Below are 16,901 nucleotides of genomic sequence, written 5' to 3' on the forward strand. Positions count from 1 at the left end.
TGTCCGCAATTGGGGTGACCGCCCCCCCTACTCCCTTCTTAGTTGTCCCGGTTTTTTCCGCTTTTTTTGACAGACCTGGGCTTTTAGAGCTCCCGTCGGGCGTCATGTAGTGTCTGATTGTACTAGTGGGGGGGTTATCTTTAGGAATTTTCGGGGCGGCCCCCCTTGTAGATCTATTCATGTTGTGTTTTTTAGTCCCTCTAATACGCTTCCCCAGTTTGAGCAACGGGTAGCCACCCCCCCCTCCTTCTTTTTTTTTTTGATGATGGGTTTGCTTTTTAGGGAGGGAAAGCGGATCTTAGGGGAACAGACTTCTCCTTCAACAGGTTTTACACTAGAGTTCTAGGGGGTCCAGGGGTCATCTGTGTCACCGGTAGTAAGCAAAGGGGGAAGTTCACCCACACTCTGTTTTCAGACTGCTATCTGTCTGAGCCTTCTAAGTATGACCCCCGGGGTACCAAGGGTAACTCTGGAACCCAGTCTCAGGAATACCCACAGGAAAGAGAGTGCCACGCCTTGGGGTTATTTGTATTATCTTCTCACTCTTGGTTTTTGTATCCCCACCAGGAGAAGCACTCTGCAGAAAATAGCCTAGCGGACTTAGTTCCGTTGCGCCTTGGCCTCAGCTCTGAGAGGTCCGCAATGCCCCTTTTGACGTTGGTGATCACCCGGGTAACCGCCCGGGTTAAAGGAACTGAGGGGAGCTTCGGTAACTGTTTGCAATGGTTGAAAATAAATCGGTAATGATTTATATGTAAGTGAGTAGATGCAGATGTTTACGTGTCTTTCCAAGATTTGCACCAGCAGGGACAGCCCAAAGATCACCGCTCTCTCCTCTAACCGCATCACTCACCCCGCCATCCATCCATCCGACTCCGCCAACCCACGGACTGGGTAAGGGGTCTATATGTAGTGACCTAGGGTGGGTGAGGTAATCCTCGTGACGTCCAACCTTGGATGGTCTGACCCTATCCCGCTGTAAATTCTCAGGGAGAGACAAAACATGCGACTCTAGGAATAAATGCCTCGCTAATTTAGACAGCACATAAGAAAATTGAGGGGAGGTCAGACGACAAATCCCAAGGTATATTTCACCTGGCAATACCACCCTTCACTGTGCGGGACCGTCAAAAATTGTAGCAGGATTCCCTGTAGTCAGCTGGCCATTGATATGATAGAAAAATTCATGTAGAAGAAAGTTGTAACTTAGCTCAAACAGTTATCGACTTAATACTTGAGTAATTAGAGGCTTATTCTATATTCATACAGTCACACATGGCATTCTGGTATGAGGAGCAAAAAAAAGAGGGTGATATGCTGTAATATACTGCCAATCTTACCGATCCCTCGGTTTCAAGGTTGACCTCTTACTCAGTTTGCCTATTTCAGGCTACATCTGCGATGCATTAAATGCAAAAAGAAAGGTATTACCTGAGTGCTGATCAGGGCTTATGGCAGCCGGGAGAAGCGTTGGGGTCAGCAGGGGGGCCAAGGACCAGGAGCGCCCACCTCAATTTGCGACTCCTGCTCCCTCCTCCCTGCACCGCTCGTTCTGGCGTCTCCCTCGAGGGAACCGAGGGGACAGGAGAGAGGGGGAGGTCTCAGCTGGGCAGCGGGGGAGAGCGGTTCGGACGGTCGGCGGTCTAGCGGCTCAGCAGACTCCCACTCTGCGTCGTGGCCGCCGCCGCTGATGCGTCCTCGGGTCTTCCGGCTTCGTCCATCCCCCGTGAGCGGGACAGGTCAGGTCCGATCCGTGGCGCGGGCTGCTCCTCCCTCGGCGTGCGTGCCTCACGTGCACCACGTCATCCTTTCTCTCCCCCCCCACGGAACGTACTCCAGAATTGACTACATTTTGGTTGATCATAGGTTGCTGGATTTTATCATAGAGACGGACATTGGAATTATGACCGTCTCAGATCACGCCCCAATAACTATGAAAATTAAATCATCTATACAAAAGAGTCAACGGCCTGAGTGGCGTCTAGACGACAACTTGATTCGGGACGAAGGAGGGGCAAGTAGGGTAGAAGCCGAACTTAAACAATATTTTCTCTTTAATGATACAGAGGGAGTCTCTAGTGCCACCCTTTGGGAGACACACAAAGCATACATAAGAGGAATCCTGATTGCTGAGGCTGCAAAAAAAAAAAAAGAGAGAAAATGCAAAACTAATGCTTTGATAAAAGATATAGAGACCTTAGAACGGAAACATAAAGCTCAGGGCTCCAAAGAGACCTACCATAACCTAATTTTAAAGAGAGATGCACTCAAGGAGATTATGGAGCAAGAAGCTAGGAACAAACTTAACTGTATTACGAGAGAGAGATATATCTGGGGTAATAAACCCAGCAAGCTCCTAGCTAAAATGGCCCAAAAAAAGAAAACCAGAAATTACATTGAAAAAATCAAAAGGAAAGATGGGAATTTTGCTTATTCAACCAGAGAAATCGCGGATACATTTAAAAATTACTACGAGGAATTATATACAATAAAACACCCAGCCTGGCAGACAGGGGAAAGAGATGCTAAGACCCGAGATTTCCTGGACAAAGCAGGATTACCCAGAATAGAGGAGATGGAAAGTTTTAACATGGACCGTCCTATAACTGAAGAAGAAATAAAAAACTCGTTGAAAAACACGTCGGGTGGGAAGAGTCCCGGCCCGGACGGTTTTTCCGTCATGTACTATAAAAGATTTAGTGACATTCTGATACCGAGGATGTGTAAATATTTCAACGGGCTTGGGTCCGAATTCGAAACTAGCAAGGAAGCAATAGCCGCCACGGTTGCAATAATTTTGAAAGAGGGGAAGGATCGCTCAATCTGCTCGGGATACAGACCAATCTCCCTGCTGAATACCGACATTAAGCTTTTTGCTAAAATCCTTGCGGAACGCCTGAAAGGGGTTATGCACCTTTTAGTGCACCCCGACCAGGTAGGTTTCGTCCCCAACAGAGAGGGCAAAGACAATAGCCTAAGGGCAATCCTCCTGCTCCAGACCATAAGGCAGAATGCGCCCCCAGGTCTATTCCTGTCGGTGGATGCTGAAAAAGCGTTCGACAGGGTAGACTGGGGGCTCATGATGAAGACCCTCACCACCATGGGGATAGGGAACAGGATGGCCCGCTGGATCAAAACACTCTACCACCACCCCACCGCAAAAATTAAAATCAACGGTATGTTATCGGAGTCTTTCGAGATGAAAAATGGGACAAGACAGGGGTGCCCCCTGTCCCCCCTTCTTTTTATTCTATCCCTAGAGCCTTTATTGGCTACTATTCGAAAAGACCCAGATATCAATGGGGTCAGAGTAGAAGAGGAGGAACACAAATTGTCGGCTTTCGCCGACGATGTGTTATTTTACGTAACCAATCCGGCTAAATCCATCCCAAAGCTCTCCAAAGTATTGCAACAATATGGCGCTATTTCAAACTTCAAAATCAATGTAACTAAATCAGAAATCTTGAATATCAACCTAAATAAAAGGGAGGTAGGTCTGGTCAAGGGAATCTGTGCGTTTCCCTGGACTAAAGAACTAAAGTATCTAGGTATTAAATTGGCCAACACGGTGCAGAAGATGTACAAAATAAATTTCGTACCTCTATTAAATGAGATTAAAAATGAACTAAAAAAAACGGTAAACAAACCCATATCATGGATAGGGCGCATCAATATGCTGAAGATGGTAATAGTCCCAAAAATACTATACAAATTTTTATTAATCCCAATTGCTCTTCCTCAGCAATTTCTTAGAATTCTGAATTCCCTCTTACTAAATTATGTTTGGAAAAATAAAAAGCATAGAATATCCCTCTCTATCCTTAAACAAAGAAAGCTACTCGGCGGCCTGGCAGTCCCGGACATTAAAAGCTACCACAAGGCGGCGGTTCTATCTCGAGCTGTAGAATGGGCCCGGGGCAGGTCTGACAAAAGATGGGTACAAATTGAACAAGCTCAAATAAGCAAACACTTGAATAATATTATTTGGATCCCTGCACACTATAGAGCACTCGATCACAAAGCACACGATATAACACGATATACCTTACGAATGTGGGACAGGACGCAGTCACAATTAGACGGGAAATTTAACTCCCCTCTAATGAATTTGAAAGAAAATCCCTATTTCGCACCAGGGGAATATAAAATTGGTGGAAAATGGATTAGGGGTGACACTGTTCACTTGGGCGATATTGTAAAAGAAGGCGAGATAATGTCCTATGACGATCTGAAATCCAGAACGGATTACTGGAATCTTGATAGGTGGCATTATTCTCAGCTGCATCACTTTGCACGTCACCTCCACCACCCATTACGGACGAAGGAGGAGTTAACTCCACTTGAGAAGATATGTATAAATAAAAATTCAAAGGGCACTATCACTAAATTATACGGTATACTGGTTAAGATAGGATCACGGGGAGAAGCACCCTTTCTGGAAAAATGGGAAAGGGAGCTTGGAATTTCGAGAGGGACAAACACTTTTCAGAGGATCATGCAATTAACCCATTCATCAGCAATAGACATACGAACCGCCGAAGCAAATTATAAGTGTATCTCTGGGTGGTATATCACCCCGGATAAAGAAAACAAATATAAAGCAGAACAGACCGCAGAGTGTTGGCGTGGTTGCCGAGAAAGAGGTACGATGGCCCATCTATGGTGGCTATGCCCGAAAATTCAAACTTATTGGGAGGTAATATTAAGTCAAATAAAGATTATCACTGGTGACGAACTAAAGAAGGACCCCTGGGTAGTGCTCTTTCACTGTAGCCAAGGGGGGGTGAGAAACTATAAGCAGTCCTTACTCCCCCACTTGTTAAATGCTGCCAAGAGACTTATACCAAAAAAGTGGCAGGAGACTGAAAGCCCTCAGGTCTGGAATTGGATAGACGCAGTAGAGGAAACATTTAGGTTAGAAGAGTTAAAGGAAAGCCTCTCAGAGACGCACAGGGAGTTTGGGGAGAAATGGGAAAAATGGAAGGAATACAAAAAAACATGGAGCTATGCGGAGAGGGTCAGGGGGCACTAGAGTTAGGGTATAACCAAGCAGAATGAAACAACACCCATCACTTCGACAGTCATCTCCAGATCCTATTTATGTAGTATTCACCTCTTTCCAAAAATCTAAAACTATATTCTCTTAGGTAAAGAGAGTGAGATCCCCGGGAGCCATGAGGGTAGCGGGGAGGGGGGGGGATAAAAGTTGTAACTGGTCACTAGCGAACCCCAGCGGGAAAGCGATACTTATATTTTGCTTTTTTTTGCGCACATGACCACTGTTCAAAAAAAAAAAAAAAAAAAAATACCCAGAGAATATATACCACACATGATGCAAATCCACAAACAGAGACGTAAGAAGCATCAAACCATGAGCTGGTCTCTTGAACTTGGTACTAGCTGAGGTGGTAAATAAAAAAAAAAAAAACAAGAAGTTCCCTCCCTATATAACCCCTCCCCTACTGGGAGTACCTCAGTTTTTTCATCAGTGTCTAAGGTGTTGGTCACGAGTTAACATGTGCTCTTAGGAGCTCCACTGGAGGGATCCATGCTGGATGTAAAAAGCCTCCATAAATCCGGATCCGTCCAAGGTGCTTCATAGCCAAAGTGGACGGTACCCGGGCCTTGGTACGAAGAACGAGGTTTAGCCTATAATGCCTCTCTGCGGAGGGCTGGATCCTGGGTTCCAGAACTTTGTGCCTTCTAAGGACCAAATGTTTTTTCTGCTGCCAGGGTGCTATATAGGTCCAGGGGTGTGGTGTTCCTGCCATGGACCCCGGTCCCTGAAGGTCTAGGACTATACCCACGGTGAAGGGGGAAGATTGGGCCTCTTGCTTGGCAATACCCTGCAGCGTGGAAAGGTAAGAGAGGGACCTACGGGACTTGGTTCGACAGTAGGTCTTCTGTAGGGGACTATGGGTCTCGCCTATATTATGTTTTTATGCATGGGCAATGTAAACCACGATGTCTTTTGAGACGGGATGGCTCAGGGCATCCATATACCTCCCCTAGCCGGCATGTAGCCTGGGCCACTATGTCTGTTCAGACAGGATGGCTGTAGTACCCATATATCTCCCCTTGAAGGGGCTGGTACATAAAAAAAAAAATGCCCTTAATCCTATGCAAAGCATTGTCTTCCATGAGTAGCTGCAAGTCTTATCTGTTTTTCCACTACTATGGGCAGTAAAAGACATGCCTGATGTTTTCGCTTACCATGCTTTCCAAAGATGGAAGCTTAAGTGTTAGCTGGTCTATTGTTCGTCCCACTTCCTCAGCTTCAGGCTCTACCATGTCGCACGTGCTCACCGGCTCAGTGCAGTCGCAGAGAGGGCTCTTCAAAAAGGCCCAGACGTCAGAGCTCTGTAAAGCTAGGGGGACACAAACGCAAGCACCTTGTGTGAGTTGGATACAGATTCATCTAAGACGCCTACTCCGCATCTAGCTGTGCAGATTAGCAGGCATTGTTGCTGCCAGACTATGTTCAGCTGTTGATGCACCTGGGTTTAGCTCCTCTGCTTTTAGCTTAGGACTTTGGTCTCCCCATTGAATAAGGTCAGGGGTAGGAATATAAAAAGGAATCGCCACCTGAACCTGGTGGCCCCTTATTCTCCCCTGTAGAGACAGCTCACAGATTGAGCCATCAGACCTGTCAGGCAATCAATGCAGCCTCCCCCAACATTGCAGCCACTCTGCATGTGTTTTGTTTTTTGCATCACATTTGTTGTTCTACAAGAGGTTAACTGCTATGTTCGCAGCATCCTCACAAGAAGCAAAAAAAAAAAAAACGCAGGGTGTGTCCCTTTTCCTGCTTTAATCCTTAAACAAAGGGATTAGAAGAGCTGGGGATGAAGGTTCACTGTCAGAGGACAGGAGACAGGAGCTGCAGCCTAACGAGGAGAAGCTATCAATAGCTCTACAGGTTCTGATTGCACCTGCAGTCTTTTCAGAGATTCATGCTGCATATAATTTCCCTCTGCCTACTCGGCCAAAGCCTCTATCTTCTCCTTAGAGTGTAAAGAGAGGTTTTCCTATAGGTGGCTAGTAAGACCTCCATATGGTCCTCAGCCTGGTGTCGGCTTCAGGCTAACCAAATGCACATCTGAGGGATGCACAGTTGCTGGTACACATTGCTAACGTCTCTTAATTGAGGAAACGCACATCTACAGAGGATAACATCCTCTTTACCAGTCCGCATGTTGCATAAGATACATGAGTTTGGAATGCATGTGGGATAAAAACAAGTAACAAAGCATGTTTTATTGTGGATCGCATAAGGATACATGTTTCTGTCTGTATGGTGTTGCATGTTTGTTAGAGTTGCATAGAAATGCTTGAGTGCATAAAGATGCTAGTTACCTGATCACTCAAGTCCTGGATTACCCAAGGATATTTGGTCACACAGAGAGACTTGTTTCCACAAAAAGGACTAAAATCGCATAAAGACGTTTGTATGTATAAAAATGCTGGATCACACACACATGGTTACCTGATCACCCAAATCCTGGATTACCCAAGGATATTTGGTCACACAGAGAGGCTTGTTTCCACAGAAGTGCCTAAGTTCGCATAAAGATGCTTGTATGCATAAAAATGCTGGAATCACACATGATTACTTGATCACCCAAGTCCTTGATTCCCCAAGGATATTTGGTCACACAAAGAGGCTTGTTTCCACAGAAATGCCTAGAATCGCATAAAGAGGCTTGAAGGCATAAAAATGCTGAATCACACATGATTACCCGATCACCCAAGTCCTTGATTACTCGAGGATATTTTGGTCGCACAAAGAGGCTTGTTTCCACAGAAATGCCTAGAATCGCATAAAGAGGCTTGAAGGCATAAAAATGCTGAATCACACATGATTACCCGATCACCCAAGTCCTTGATTACTCGAGGATATTTTGGTCGCACAGAGAGGCTTGTTTCTACAAGAATGCCTAAAGATCGCTTAAAGATGCTTGAATGCAAAAATAAGCTGGATCACACATGGTTGTTGGATCAACAGCGTCCTGGATTACCCAAGGATACTTGATCACATAGAGAGGCTTGTTTCACAGAAATGCCTAAAGTCGCATTAAGATGCTTGAGTGCATAAGGATGCTGGATCGCACAGGGGTGCTTGGTCACACAAGAGTAGTGCTTAAAATGCATAAGATGTTGATCGCATGGAAGATGCTGAATCGCATAAGGATGCATGATTACTTTAAAGTTGCACATGGCGGCCTAATTAAGCAATACAGGATTCCTTGTGTTTGCATAGAAATACGTGTCTGCATGGGTTCATGTTGCACATTGTTGCATAACACGTTTATATCGCATGCTTGCTTGCAAGATGCTTGTTCCAGAGCACACATGCTATATGCATGTTTTGCTTAAAACATATTTATAGGAATTCATGCTTCCAGGAACACACGCTGCCATGTACACACACTGCCATTGAGGCATATGGCTTTAACACTTGCCACATACACACATGGGGAGCCAGTTGCATATGTGTTTATTTACTTGGGTCTGCAGAGGTTGTCTGCATTTCGCAGGGGAACAGCACTATCTCCAGTTGGTGGTCTTGCCCTTTTGGGTTAGCCTCCGTGCCTGGGTTGTCAGGGTGCTAGGGCCCGCCTCTAGCAGGTCTGTAGGCCCAGGGTATAGCAGTAATGGCATACCGAAGCAAATTCCTGCTGATGGGTCAGTCAGTAGCATGGCTGGACCTAAGGGTGTCCAGCATGGTCAAGTATCTGGAACTCTAAAGATACATTCTTTCATTTGACAAGAAGCTGGGTATGTTTGGCACAGTCCAAAAAGGAGAGTTTTTTTGGCCTCAGACAAGACCATCGCTATAAGAAAACTGGTCTATGTGGTCACGGCAAGGAACAGTTCCTTACTTTTGGCCTTTTGATTAAGGCACTAGGGAAGATGCTGGCTTCATTCAAGACAGTTCCCTATACTAACTTTTATTCAGGGCTGTTATAAACAGTATTTTGTCGGCCTAGAAAGAGTGGATCTTGACCTAGCATTATCCAAAGAACCCGGTCCCAGAGATATGCTGGAATTCCTCTTGGTGATTCTTAACTAAAAGGGTTTGCCAGGTCAGGAAGAGACCATGGCCCAGGGGAAGTAGTCAAGCTCCAAGGGAGCCTTATCTGTCAGCTAGAGCTACCGATGGAGCATCTGGCTTAGGGGCCTGAACGTTCAGGTGGCAGGTTGGTTCTGTCAGAGTACAATCAGACTATGCCATACTAGTGATTTACTTAATTTACCAAGGAGGAGCTTGTGCCTTGCCTATTGACATTCGTCATTTCATGAAATGCAGAATTGGCAGGCGATTCGCTGGAGCCATCAACAAGTGTCTCCGGGAGAATGACCTCTACACCCCGACTGTTTTCCTGACCAAATGTCACAGAAATAGTACCCTGTACATAAGATGTATTGGCGTCCAGGCTCAACAAGAGATTGAACAGCTTGGGGTCAAGGATAAAGGATCCACCCGCATGCGGGGCAGATGTGTTTGTAATCCGAGGGGGGGACCAGTTGTCGCTGGTTGTGTCTCTCCCCCCAGTGCCGCGACTTTTGTGGCTTCTATGCAACATTTAGAGGAGAACGGAAGCTGGCCTGATTACTCCGGCATAACCCTGACGACCTCTCAGTGCAGGAACAGTAAGGGTGGTAGTAGAGGACCCACAGTCCCTTACATCTTGTCCAGGCCTACTTTGCAGGGGGTATTACATTCTGCCTTGCAACAGGTGAATTAATGGTCTGGTTATTATAGACCACATTCTCGAGGATCGGGGCTTTCAGAATCAGCGGCAATTCCCTTGATTCATACAAGAGAGCTGGCCTCCAGGACCAGATATCCTACGGTCTGGAAGGCCCATGTTCCTGGTGTGAAACCAGATGGTGGCATCCGTGGAAGTTTGTCAAAGGTAAAATTCCTGCCTTCCTACATTTGGAAAGGAGACGGAGCTAGCCTTAAGTTATATCAAGGATCCGATCTCGGCCTTGCTTCCAAAGGTCGATTACTTCACACTCTTTGGTCCGGGCTGTTATGCACGTCACCCCTTGTATAAGTCCACCAGTTGGGTCGCCCTTGTGCTCGGAGGATTGGCTCTAGTTTTGTCGGCTTACAGGGTCAGCTCCTTGGGCCGATGCACCATATTTCTCTTCATCCTTTAACAAGGAATTGGTGTTCTTGGTTGTGGTAGCCTCCAAGAGAGTTTCAGTATTGGCAACTTTCTTGGTATAGAGCCATACTCAATTATTCTTACAAGTAGAGTGATTTTCATCCTCACCCAACCTTATTTACTATAAGGATCTAGTATTCATTTGAATCTAGATATTCTTACCTTCCCTTTTTTCAAAACCTTTTTTCACGGAAGGAAAGGTTATTGCTTTTCTCTCAATTGAGATGAGAGCAGTTAAATACCTGAAGGTTTCAGATATAGAAAGCTGACGTTTTTATTGGGCTGCCAGAAGACCCTAGATGGGCAGGCAGTGTTCAGGTCAGCTATTAAAATGGTTACACTCTCTCTCTCGTTGGAGTAAGAAGGGTCTAGGCCTATCTGAAGCGGCTGCTCGGATACGGAAAACTGATGTTGTTGCGCTACCAGGAGGCCCCAGGAAAGGGCAGGCAGCGTCTAAAATCAACTGTTTTTAAGGTTGATTCATCAGGTTATTATTCAGGCTTGTGGTTAGAGTAGGATTCCCCCTGTTTTTTTGTGGGGGTGCTCCCTACCAGGATGGTAAGCGCTTTATGCGCAATGCATTTCCAAGCCTTTATGACGCAGATTTTCAAGGCCGCAACTTGGTCATCTGTGCTTACGTTCACTAACTCCTATCAGGTGAACATAAGACGGCAAGAGGATGCAGCTTTTTGGCGCAGTATGCTGCAGGCAGCATTATAGGTCCTCACGTCTGATGGCGGTCTGCGTTGTTGGTGTCTCCCTCCCCTCAGTAAGCATTGCTTTGGGACATCCCACATGTAATGGCTATGCAGCTCTGTGTCCCGTGATGTACGATAAAGAAAATAGGATTTTTATAACAGCTTACCTGTAAAATCCTTTTCTTGGAGTACATCACGGGACACAGAGCTCCCACCCCTCTTGTCTGGGGATATTGGGACACTTATTGCTTTGCTACAAAAACTGAGGTACTCCCAGTAGGGGAGGGGTTATATAGGGAGGGAACTTCCTGTTTAATTGATTACACCAGTGTCCATCACCTGAAGGTAGACTCTATAACCCACATGTAATGGCTATGCAGCTCTGTGTCCCGTGATGTACTCCAAGAAAAGGATTTTACAGGTAAGCTGTTATAAAAATCCTATTTATATATATATATATATATATATATATATATATATATAATAGGATTTTTATAACAGCTTACCTGTAAAATCCTTTTCTTGGAGTACATCACGGGACACAGAGCTCCCACCCCTCTTGTCTGGGGATATTGGGACACTTATTGCTTTGCTACAAAAACTGAGGAACTCCCAGTAGGGGAGGGGTTATATAGGGAGGGAACTTCCTGTTTAATTGATTACACCAGTGTCCATCACCTGAAGGTAGACTCTATAACCCACATGTAATGGCTATGCAGCTCTGTGTCCCGTGATGTACTCCAAGAAAAGGATTTTACAGGTAAGCTGTTATAAAAATCCTATTTTATATATATATATATATATATATAATAGTGTGTATGTGTGTGTGTGTGTGTGTGTGTGTGTATATATATATATATATATATATATATATATATATATATATATATATAATGTGTGTGTGTGTGTGTGTGTGTGTGTTAAATAAGGTGCATGTGCATCTAACGGGGCCTACTGTGCACTTCCGGCGCCAGGGACCTATAAATCAACTGTTAACAAGTTGAAGGACCCGGTGTAAGTAAATAAATAAAAGGAAATACCAGTGATATTTTGACTTTTTTCTTGTCTGATATATGAGAAGATATATGAGAAGATAACTATTTTCAATTTTCACTTTTTTATTATTATTATTATTCCGGAATTAAATATTTGTGTTACTTGTTTATATTAATGTTTTTAATGTTATACACTGCTGCTGGATAAATACAATTTTGCTATTTTTTTTTTTTCCTGACGTTTGGGGATCGCGGTGGTCACTAATAAGATTACTGATTATCTTAAACAGCCCATTGATTAGTCTTTATTTATTTTTTTTGGTCAACCAGTGGGTTGAATGAAAACAAAATTGGCTGATTCCCCCATCCACACTTTCAAGTTTGATGGGGGAATCCTCCCCGCTGAATCATTGTATTCTAACAGCAGGGAGACTTCCTCGCCATCAGAATCGAGTTGCCTGCCCATACATGGATTGAAATTCGGCCAGTCCCTTCTGAACTAGCTGAATTTCGATCCATGCATGCTAGCTTTAGTTTGCACATAGGGGTTGATTTACTAAAGGCATAGAGACACTTTGCAAGTACAGTTGCTCCAGAGCTTGGAAAATGAGGTAAAGCTTCACTTTGCAAAGAATACCCAATCACCTGCAAGCAAAAAAAAAATGTTTTTGCTTGCAAATGATTGGATGATGGAAGTCAGCAGCGCTTCTGTTCTTTTACTAAGCTCTGGAGCAACTGCACTTGCAGAGTGCAATTGCACTTTGCAAAGTGCACAGCCTATTTGCCTTTAGTGAATCAAACCCAGATTTACAGACTCAAATACACTGGAAAACAGCCACATAGATGTAGCTAAGTGAAAGATAGTCAAGAGTGTATCTAATTGTGTTAATTTTCTGCATAAATACCCCACTTCTGAAAAAAAATTCCAGTATTTCAGCATGTCATTGCAGACCTAATTTATAAAGTATTTGTAGCACTACCGGTGTTGTACTATGTTCAGCTATGTGATTCTTCATTTCACCTCCGCACATTGGAAAACGAGAGAGAACCTGGCTTGCTGTTTTGGGCGTAAGAGGCAATTGTTTTTGGTATCCAAGGCTGATCCAAATGCATTGTATATTTCTTGTATATAGCTAAGGTTAGTAGCTTGTCTACACACAGTAATGCATGTTTTCTTTGTTTTCTAGCACATCCTTTGTTGGCCACCTTTCTGGTATATTGGTTGGCTTGTTATACACACTTGGACCCCTACAGTGGATTCTGAATGGTGCAGGTAATAACCCCATATGCTAGTAGTACAGAGATGCTCTACTCTTCCTGCAAGATCCACAATTCAAAAGCAATAATCTGTTCTATTAAAAGCCATACCTGTGGGTTTAACAACATACTTAGGAGAATTTAATGATGTATTTGTCATTCATTACAAGCCCTCTCTAAGTAATATTAATGTTTTACTTCTCAAATAGTGAATATATAGCTTATTTTTATGGTATACTCAGTGATTGGCATGATACCGTAATAATAAAAAGGACAATAAAACTGAACAGGGCTTAGAGAGCATAATGATTTTAAGTGGAGATAAATCACTGTGTCTGCAGGCAAAGTAAGCGGCACTGAAGATTTCCTTCATTCGGAAGGTGATGAAAGACATATGGCTTACAATGCTTTATCATTCTTTTTCTGCAGTATTAAACAAGCGATACATGTAAAAAGAATTCAATACAACTGTGATCACTGTGCAGCGTACTGCAGTAATCTGGTGCTGAAGAACATGAAAGCATTTGGTTGTCCTTAATTCCCCTTTCCATATAATGCAATGCTAAACTTAATTTTTAATATATACAGTATTCTTTGTGTCACTATTTTACCCTTGCAATCACGAGTTTGTATGGATTCTTTAGGCTTCATGCATACTGGGCATTTAAACCTGGTGCATGAGACAGTGGCATTTGCATGCAGATGGAAAGCACGGGTGCACTATCAACAGCCTGTAATATGGTACAAAAGGGCTGTAAGCTGCTGCCACTGGACAGTGCTAAGCGGTGCACTACTGTTTAGGGCAGTATGAGCCCGGGGACAAATGCCTGGAGCACAGACTGCTTGTGCTTGCTTTCTGAGCATGCATCCCTGGGCACATACTGCCCTAGATTTTAGTAGACCTGGGACAGTGCACTGTCCAGCCCTGCCCAGTGGCAGCAGCTTTCAGCCTTGCATAAAGTTTTATAGGCTGGCAGAAGCAGAACTGGATGGTATGCCTCTGCCTTCCACCTGCACCTAAACTCAGGATTTGAGTGCAGCCCAGCAAAATGCCAAGTGTGTATAAGACCCTAGGACAGTTTTTCTCAACCTGGGGGTTGGGACCCCCTAGGGGGTCAAATGATGATTTGCCAGGGGTCACCAAATCCTGGGCTGTTCCTGAAGCCTGCACCACTCTCTCAACCTTCTTGCGGCTGCTCAGCAGGGCTGTCTCTGGAGCCGATGGCCACCCAGCTGGGCTGTTCCTGGAGCACACGATCGCCCACTCAGCCTCTACGCAGCTGCCCATTCAGTTCACGGCATGACTGCGGGCAGAGACTAGAGGTCCGCTGACTGGTGAGGATTGTGAGGTGAGAGGGGCTGACGGAGACCCTATCTCCTGATTTCAGCATAGGTGTCACTGCTACGAGACACCACAAAGTCGGAGACACAGTGAGTAACACTACCTGTGATTATAGCTGCCATTAAAAGTCCCCACTACAGTTCTCAGATCAGCAGATGACCTTGATCAAGAGCACCTAAGTTGGCTGATCAGAACTCCCCCTAGCACTGCCACTAATCCCACCCCCCACCAAGGAATTAAAATAGAGAATACGTGGAAGGGAGAGGAAAAAAGGGGGAGGAAGAAAGAAAAAGTAAGAGAAAAAAACAAGAAAGACGGCTAGAGGGAGGGATGGGGGAAAAAACAAGAAATTAGGATAGCGAGAGATAAAAGGGAAAAAGAGGAGAACAAAGAGAAAGAGAGAGAGAGAGAGAGATACATCCTAAAATGTTACATATGAGGTTTTAATACTGTACGAGTGGAGGACTCGGGGAGCGCAAAATTTCCATGGGTTAGGGGTGCAAATTACTTGTCTTGCCTTGGGGGCTGACAACCCATGCTTCGAAAATAATTTTACTGTTTGGGGTCCCCACAACTTGGGAAATTTTATCAAGGGGTCACAGCACTAGATAGGTTGAGAACCACTGCCCTAGGAGAACCAGTCACATTTGTGTTTCAAGTAGAACTTTAAAATGTGCGAACAGGAAGGATTTTTCTGTTTCAATCGTTTTTATTGGTATTTTGAAAAATGCTGAGTAAATGAACACTGTGCAGAGCAGCAAACAATCCTTGCATGCTCTGAATCATACAACAAGAACTAGTACAAAAAAAATGAGGGGAGAAGAGTAGAAAATGGTCAGGGGAAGATCTTGGTAAACAGGTTTGTCCTTTAGTAAGGCCACGGTGGAACATATGGGCAACAGAAATAGGTGAGAAAATAAGGTTTTAGGTTGTTAACATAGTACATTACGAAGACATCGTTATCCCTGAGAGGTAGCCGTCAGCATTATTGCCCTGTATATCAAAATAAGAATCAATGAGGGCAAGAAGATCTGGGGTTGAGACCTTACTGAAACATAATCACTCTGAGTAGGCCCTCAAAATAATAGAGGGTTCTAGTCCAATGACCACATCTCTCTAAATATCCCCCCCCCCCCCCCGTTTCCCCTGTTGGGGGCTCCAATCCCTCAACTACAACAAAACAATTGTTGGCGAAAGAAGAAAAACAAGGGGGATACTGAATACAAAACACTGCATGTATATGCAACAAAAACACCCCTTAGGGACTTTCAGGCAGTTTTAAAGTGATTGTAAAGTATTGTTTAAAAAAATAACAAACCTGTTGTATGCAAAAGTAAAATGGACAGAGGTCCATGAAAAAACATAACCTACACGAATACAAAGACTACAAACAGTTTTGTGAATGAGCTGAGAAGCTCTGCTGACTTCTATCATCCAATCATCTGTAAACAAAAATGCTGTTTGTTAATTTTCCTTGCACGTGATTGGGTATTCTTTTGATGAAAATCCCCTTGCAAATTGCATCTTGCAAAGTGAACAGCTTATGTGCCCTAATAATTCAACCCATATGTCTCTTCTGCAATAAAGGATTCTTTTTATATTCTTGTTCACAATCTTCTTTACAATGTACACTGAACTGTGCATGCACAGCTCATGGTACAATTTGCTGGGATGAATGAACTCCCACATATGCACAGGAGTTACATCATCCAATTAAGATGAACCTGGAAGAAGACTAAGCAATGTTGTCAGCGCTGGTAAGGGAGCTCGCAGACATCGCATTGCTGAGTATAGTTCCTGTTTAAAGAAAGATTCTGAATTTTCAGTCTAAAATATTGAAATTGCACATGCTTCATAAATAAGATATTTTATATTTTTCACTTTTTTTTTTTACATTTCTTTCTTTTTTGGGCTTCACACTTTACCTTGAGAGTAATGGTCTAAGGCTGGATTATACCATTGCATTGCAGTAATGAAGTTTGTTTTCGTTTTTGCTTCAAACGTGGAAAAATATACAACATAAAAAAAGTAATCATTCAGTAGTAGACTGTCACAAAACCATTCGTTACAAGAGCAGACAAAAAAAAACTATAAACATAAATGTAGTTTACGTTTCCAAAAAGGATTGGAAAGAAGTAAGAAACGTATCTAACCCCACCCCTTCTCCATAAGTAATAATAAACTATTCAATGTCCCATCGCTATAAAGTCATGCAATAATTAATAATTAAACAGTGAAACGGTGCAGCGCAAAAATTTAATTAAATAAGAAATACAAAAAACAGGAGTTCATAGGTGAAGGCGTAAAAGAGAAATCCATGTAAATTTTCAATTAAGTGGTGCAGATTCAGACCAGGTGACCAGATAGAAGTCAACCACCATAAAGTAAAGATGGCCTCTCACCTCATAGATTCGACCTTAAAAAGGTCACT

The 16,901-nt window shown here is 43.8% G+C and overlaps 1 protein-coding gene across 2 annotated transcripts in view; it reads left to right on the forward strand.

Moving 5' to 3' along the window:
• Positions 1-16,901, forward strand: part of RHBDD1 (rhomboid domain containing 1) — a 123,605-nt gene that overhangs the window by 67,312 nt on the left and 39,392 nt on the right. For both annotated transcript variants that reach the window (XM_040349142.1, XM_040349141.1), the window contains exon 5: positions 13,059-13,144. In XM_040349142.1, coding sequence (XP_040205076.1) covers positions 13,059-13,144 — 86 coding nt within the window. The remainder of the gene's footprint in view (positions 1-13,058; positions 13,145-16,901) is intronic.

The sequence above is a fragment of the Rana temporaria genome, chromosome 4 (genome assembly GCF_905171775.1).
Source record: "Rana temporaria chromosome 4, aRanTem1.1, whole genome shotgun sequence".
In the NCBI taxonomy this organism is placed as follows: Eukaryota; Metazoa; Chordata; class Amphibia; order Anura; family Ranidae; genus Rana; species Rana temporaria.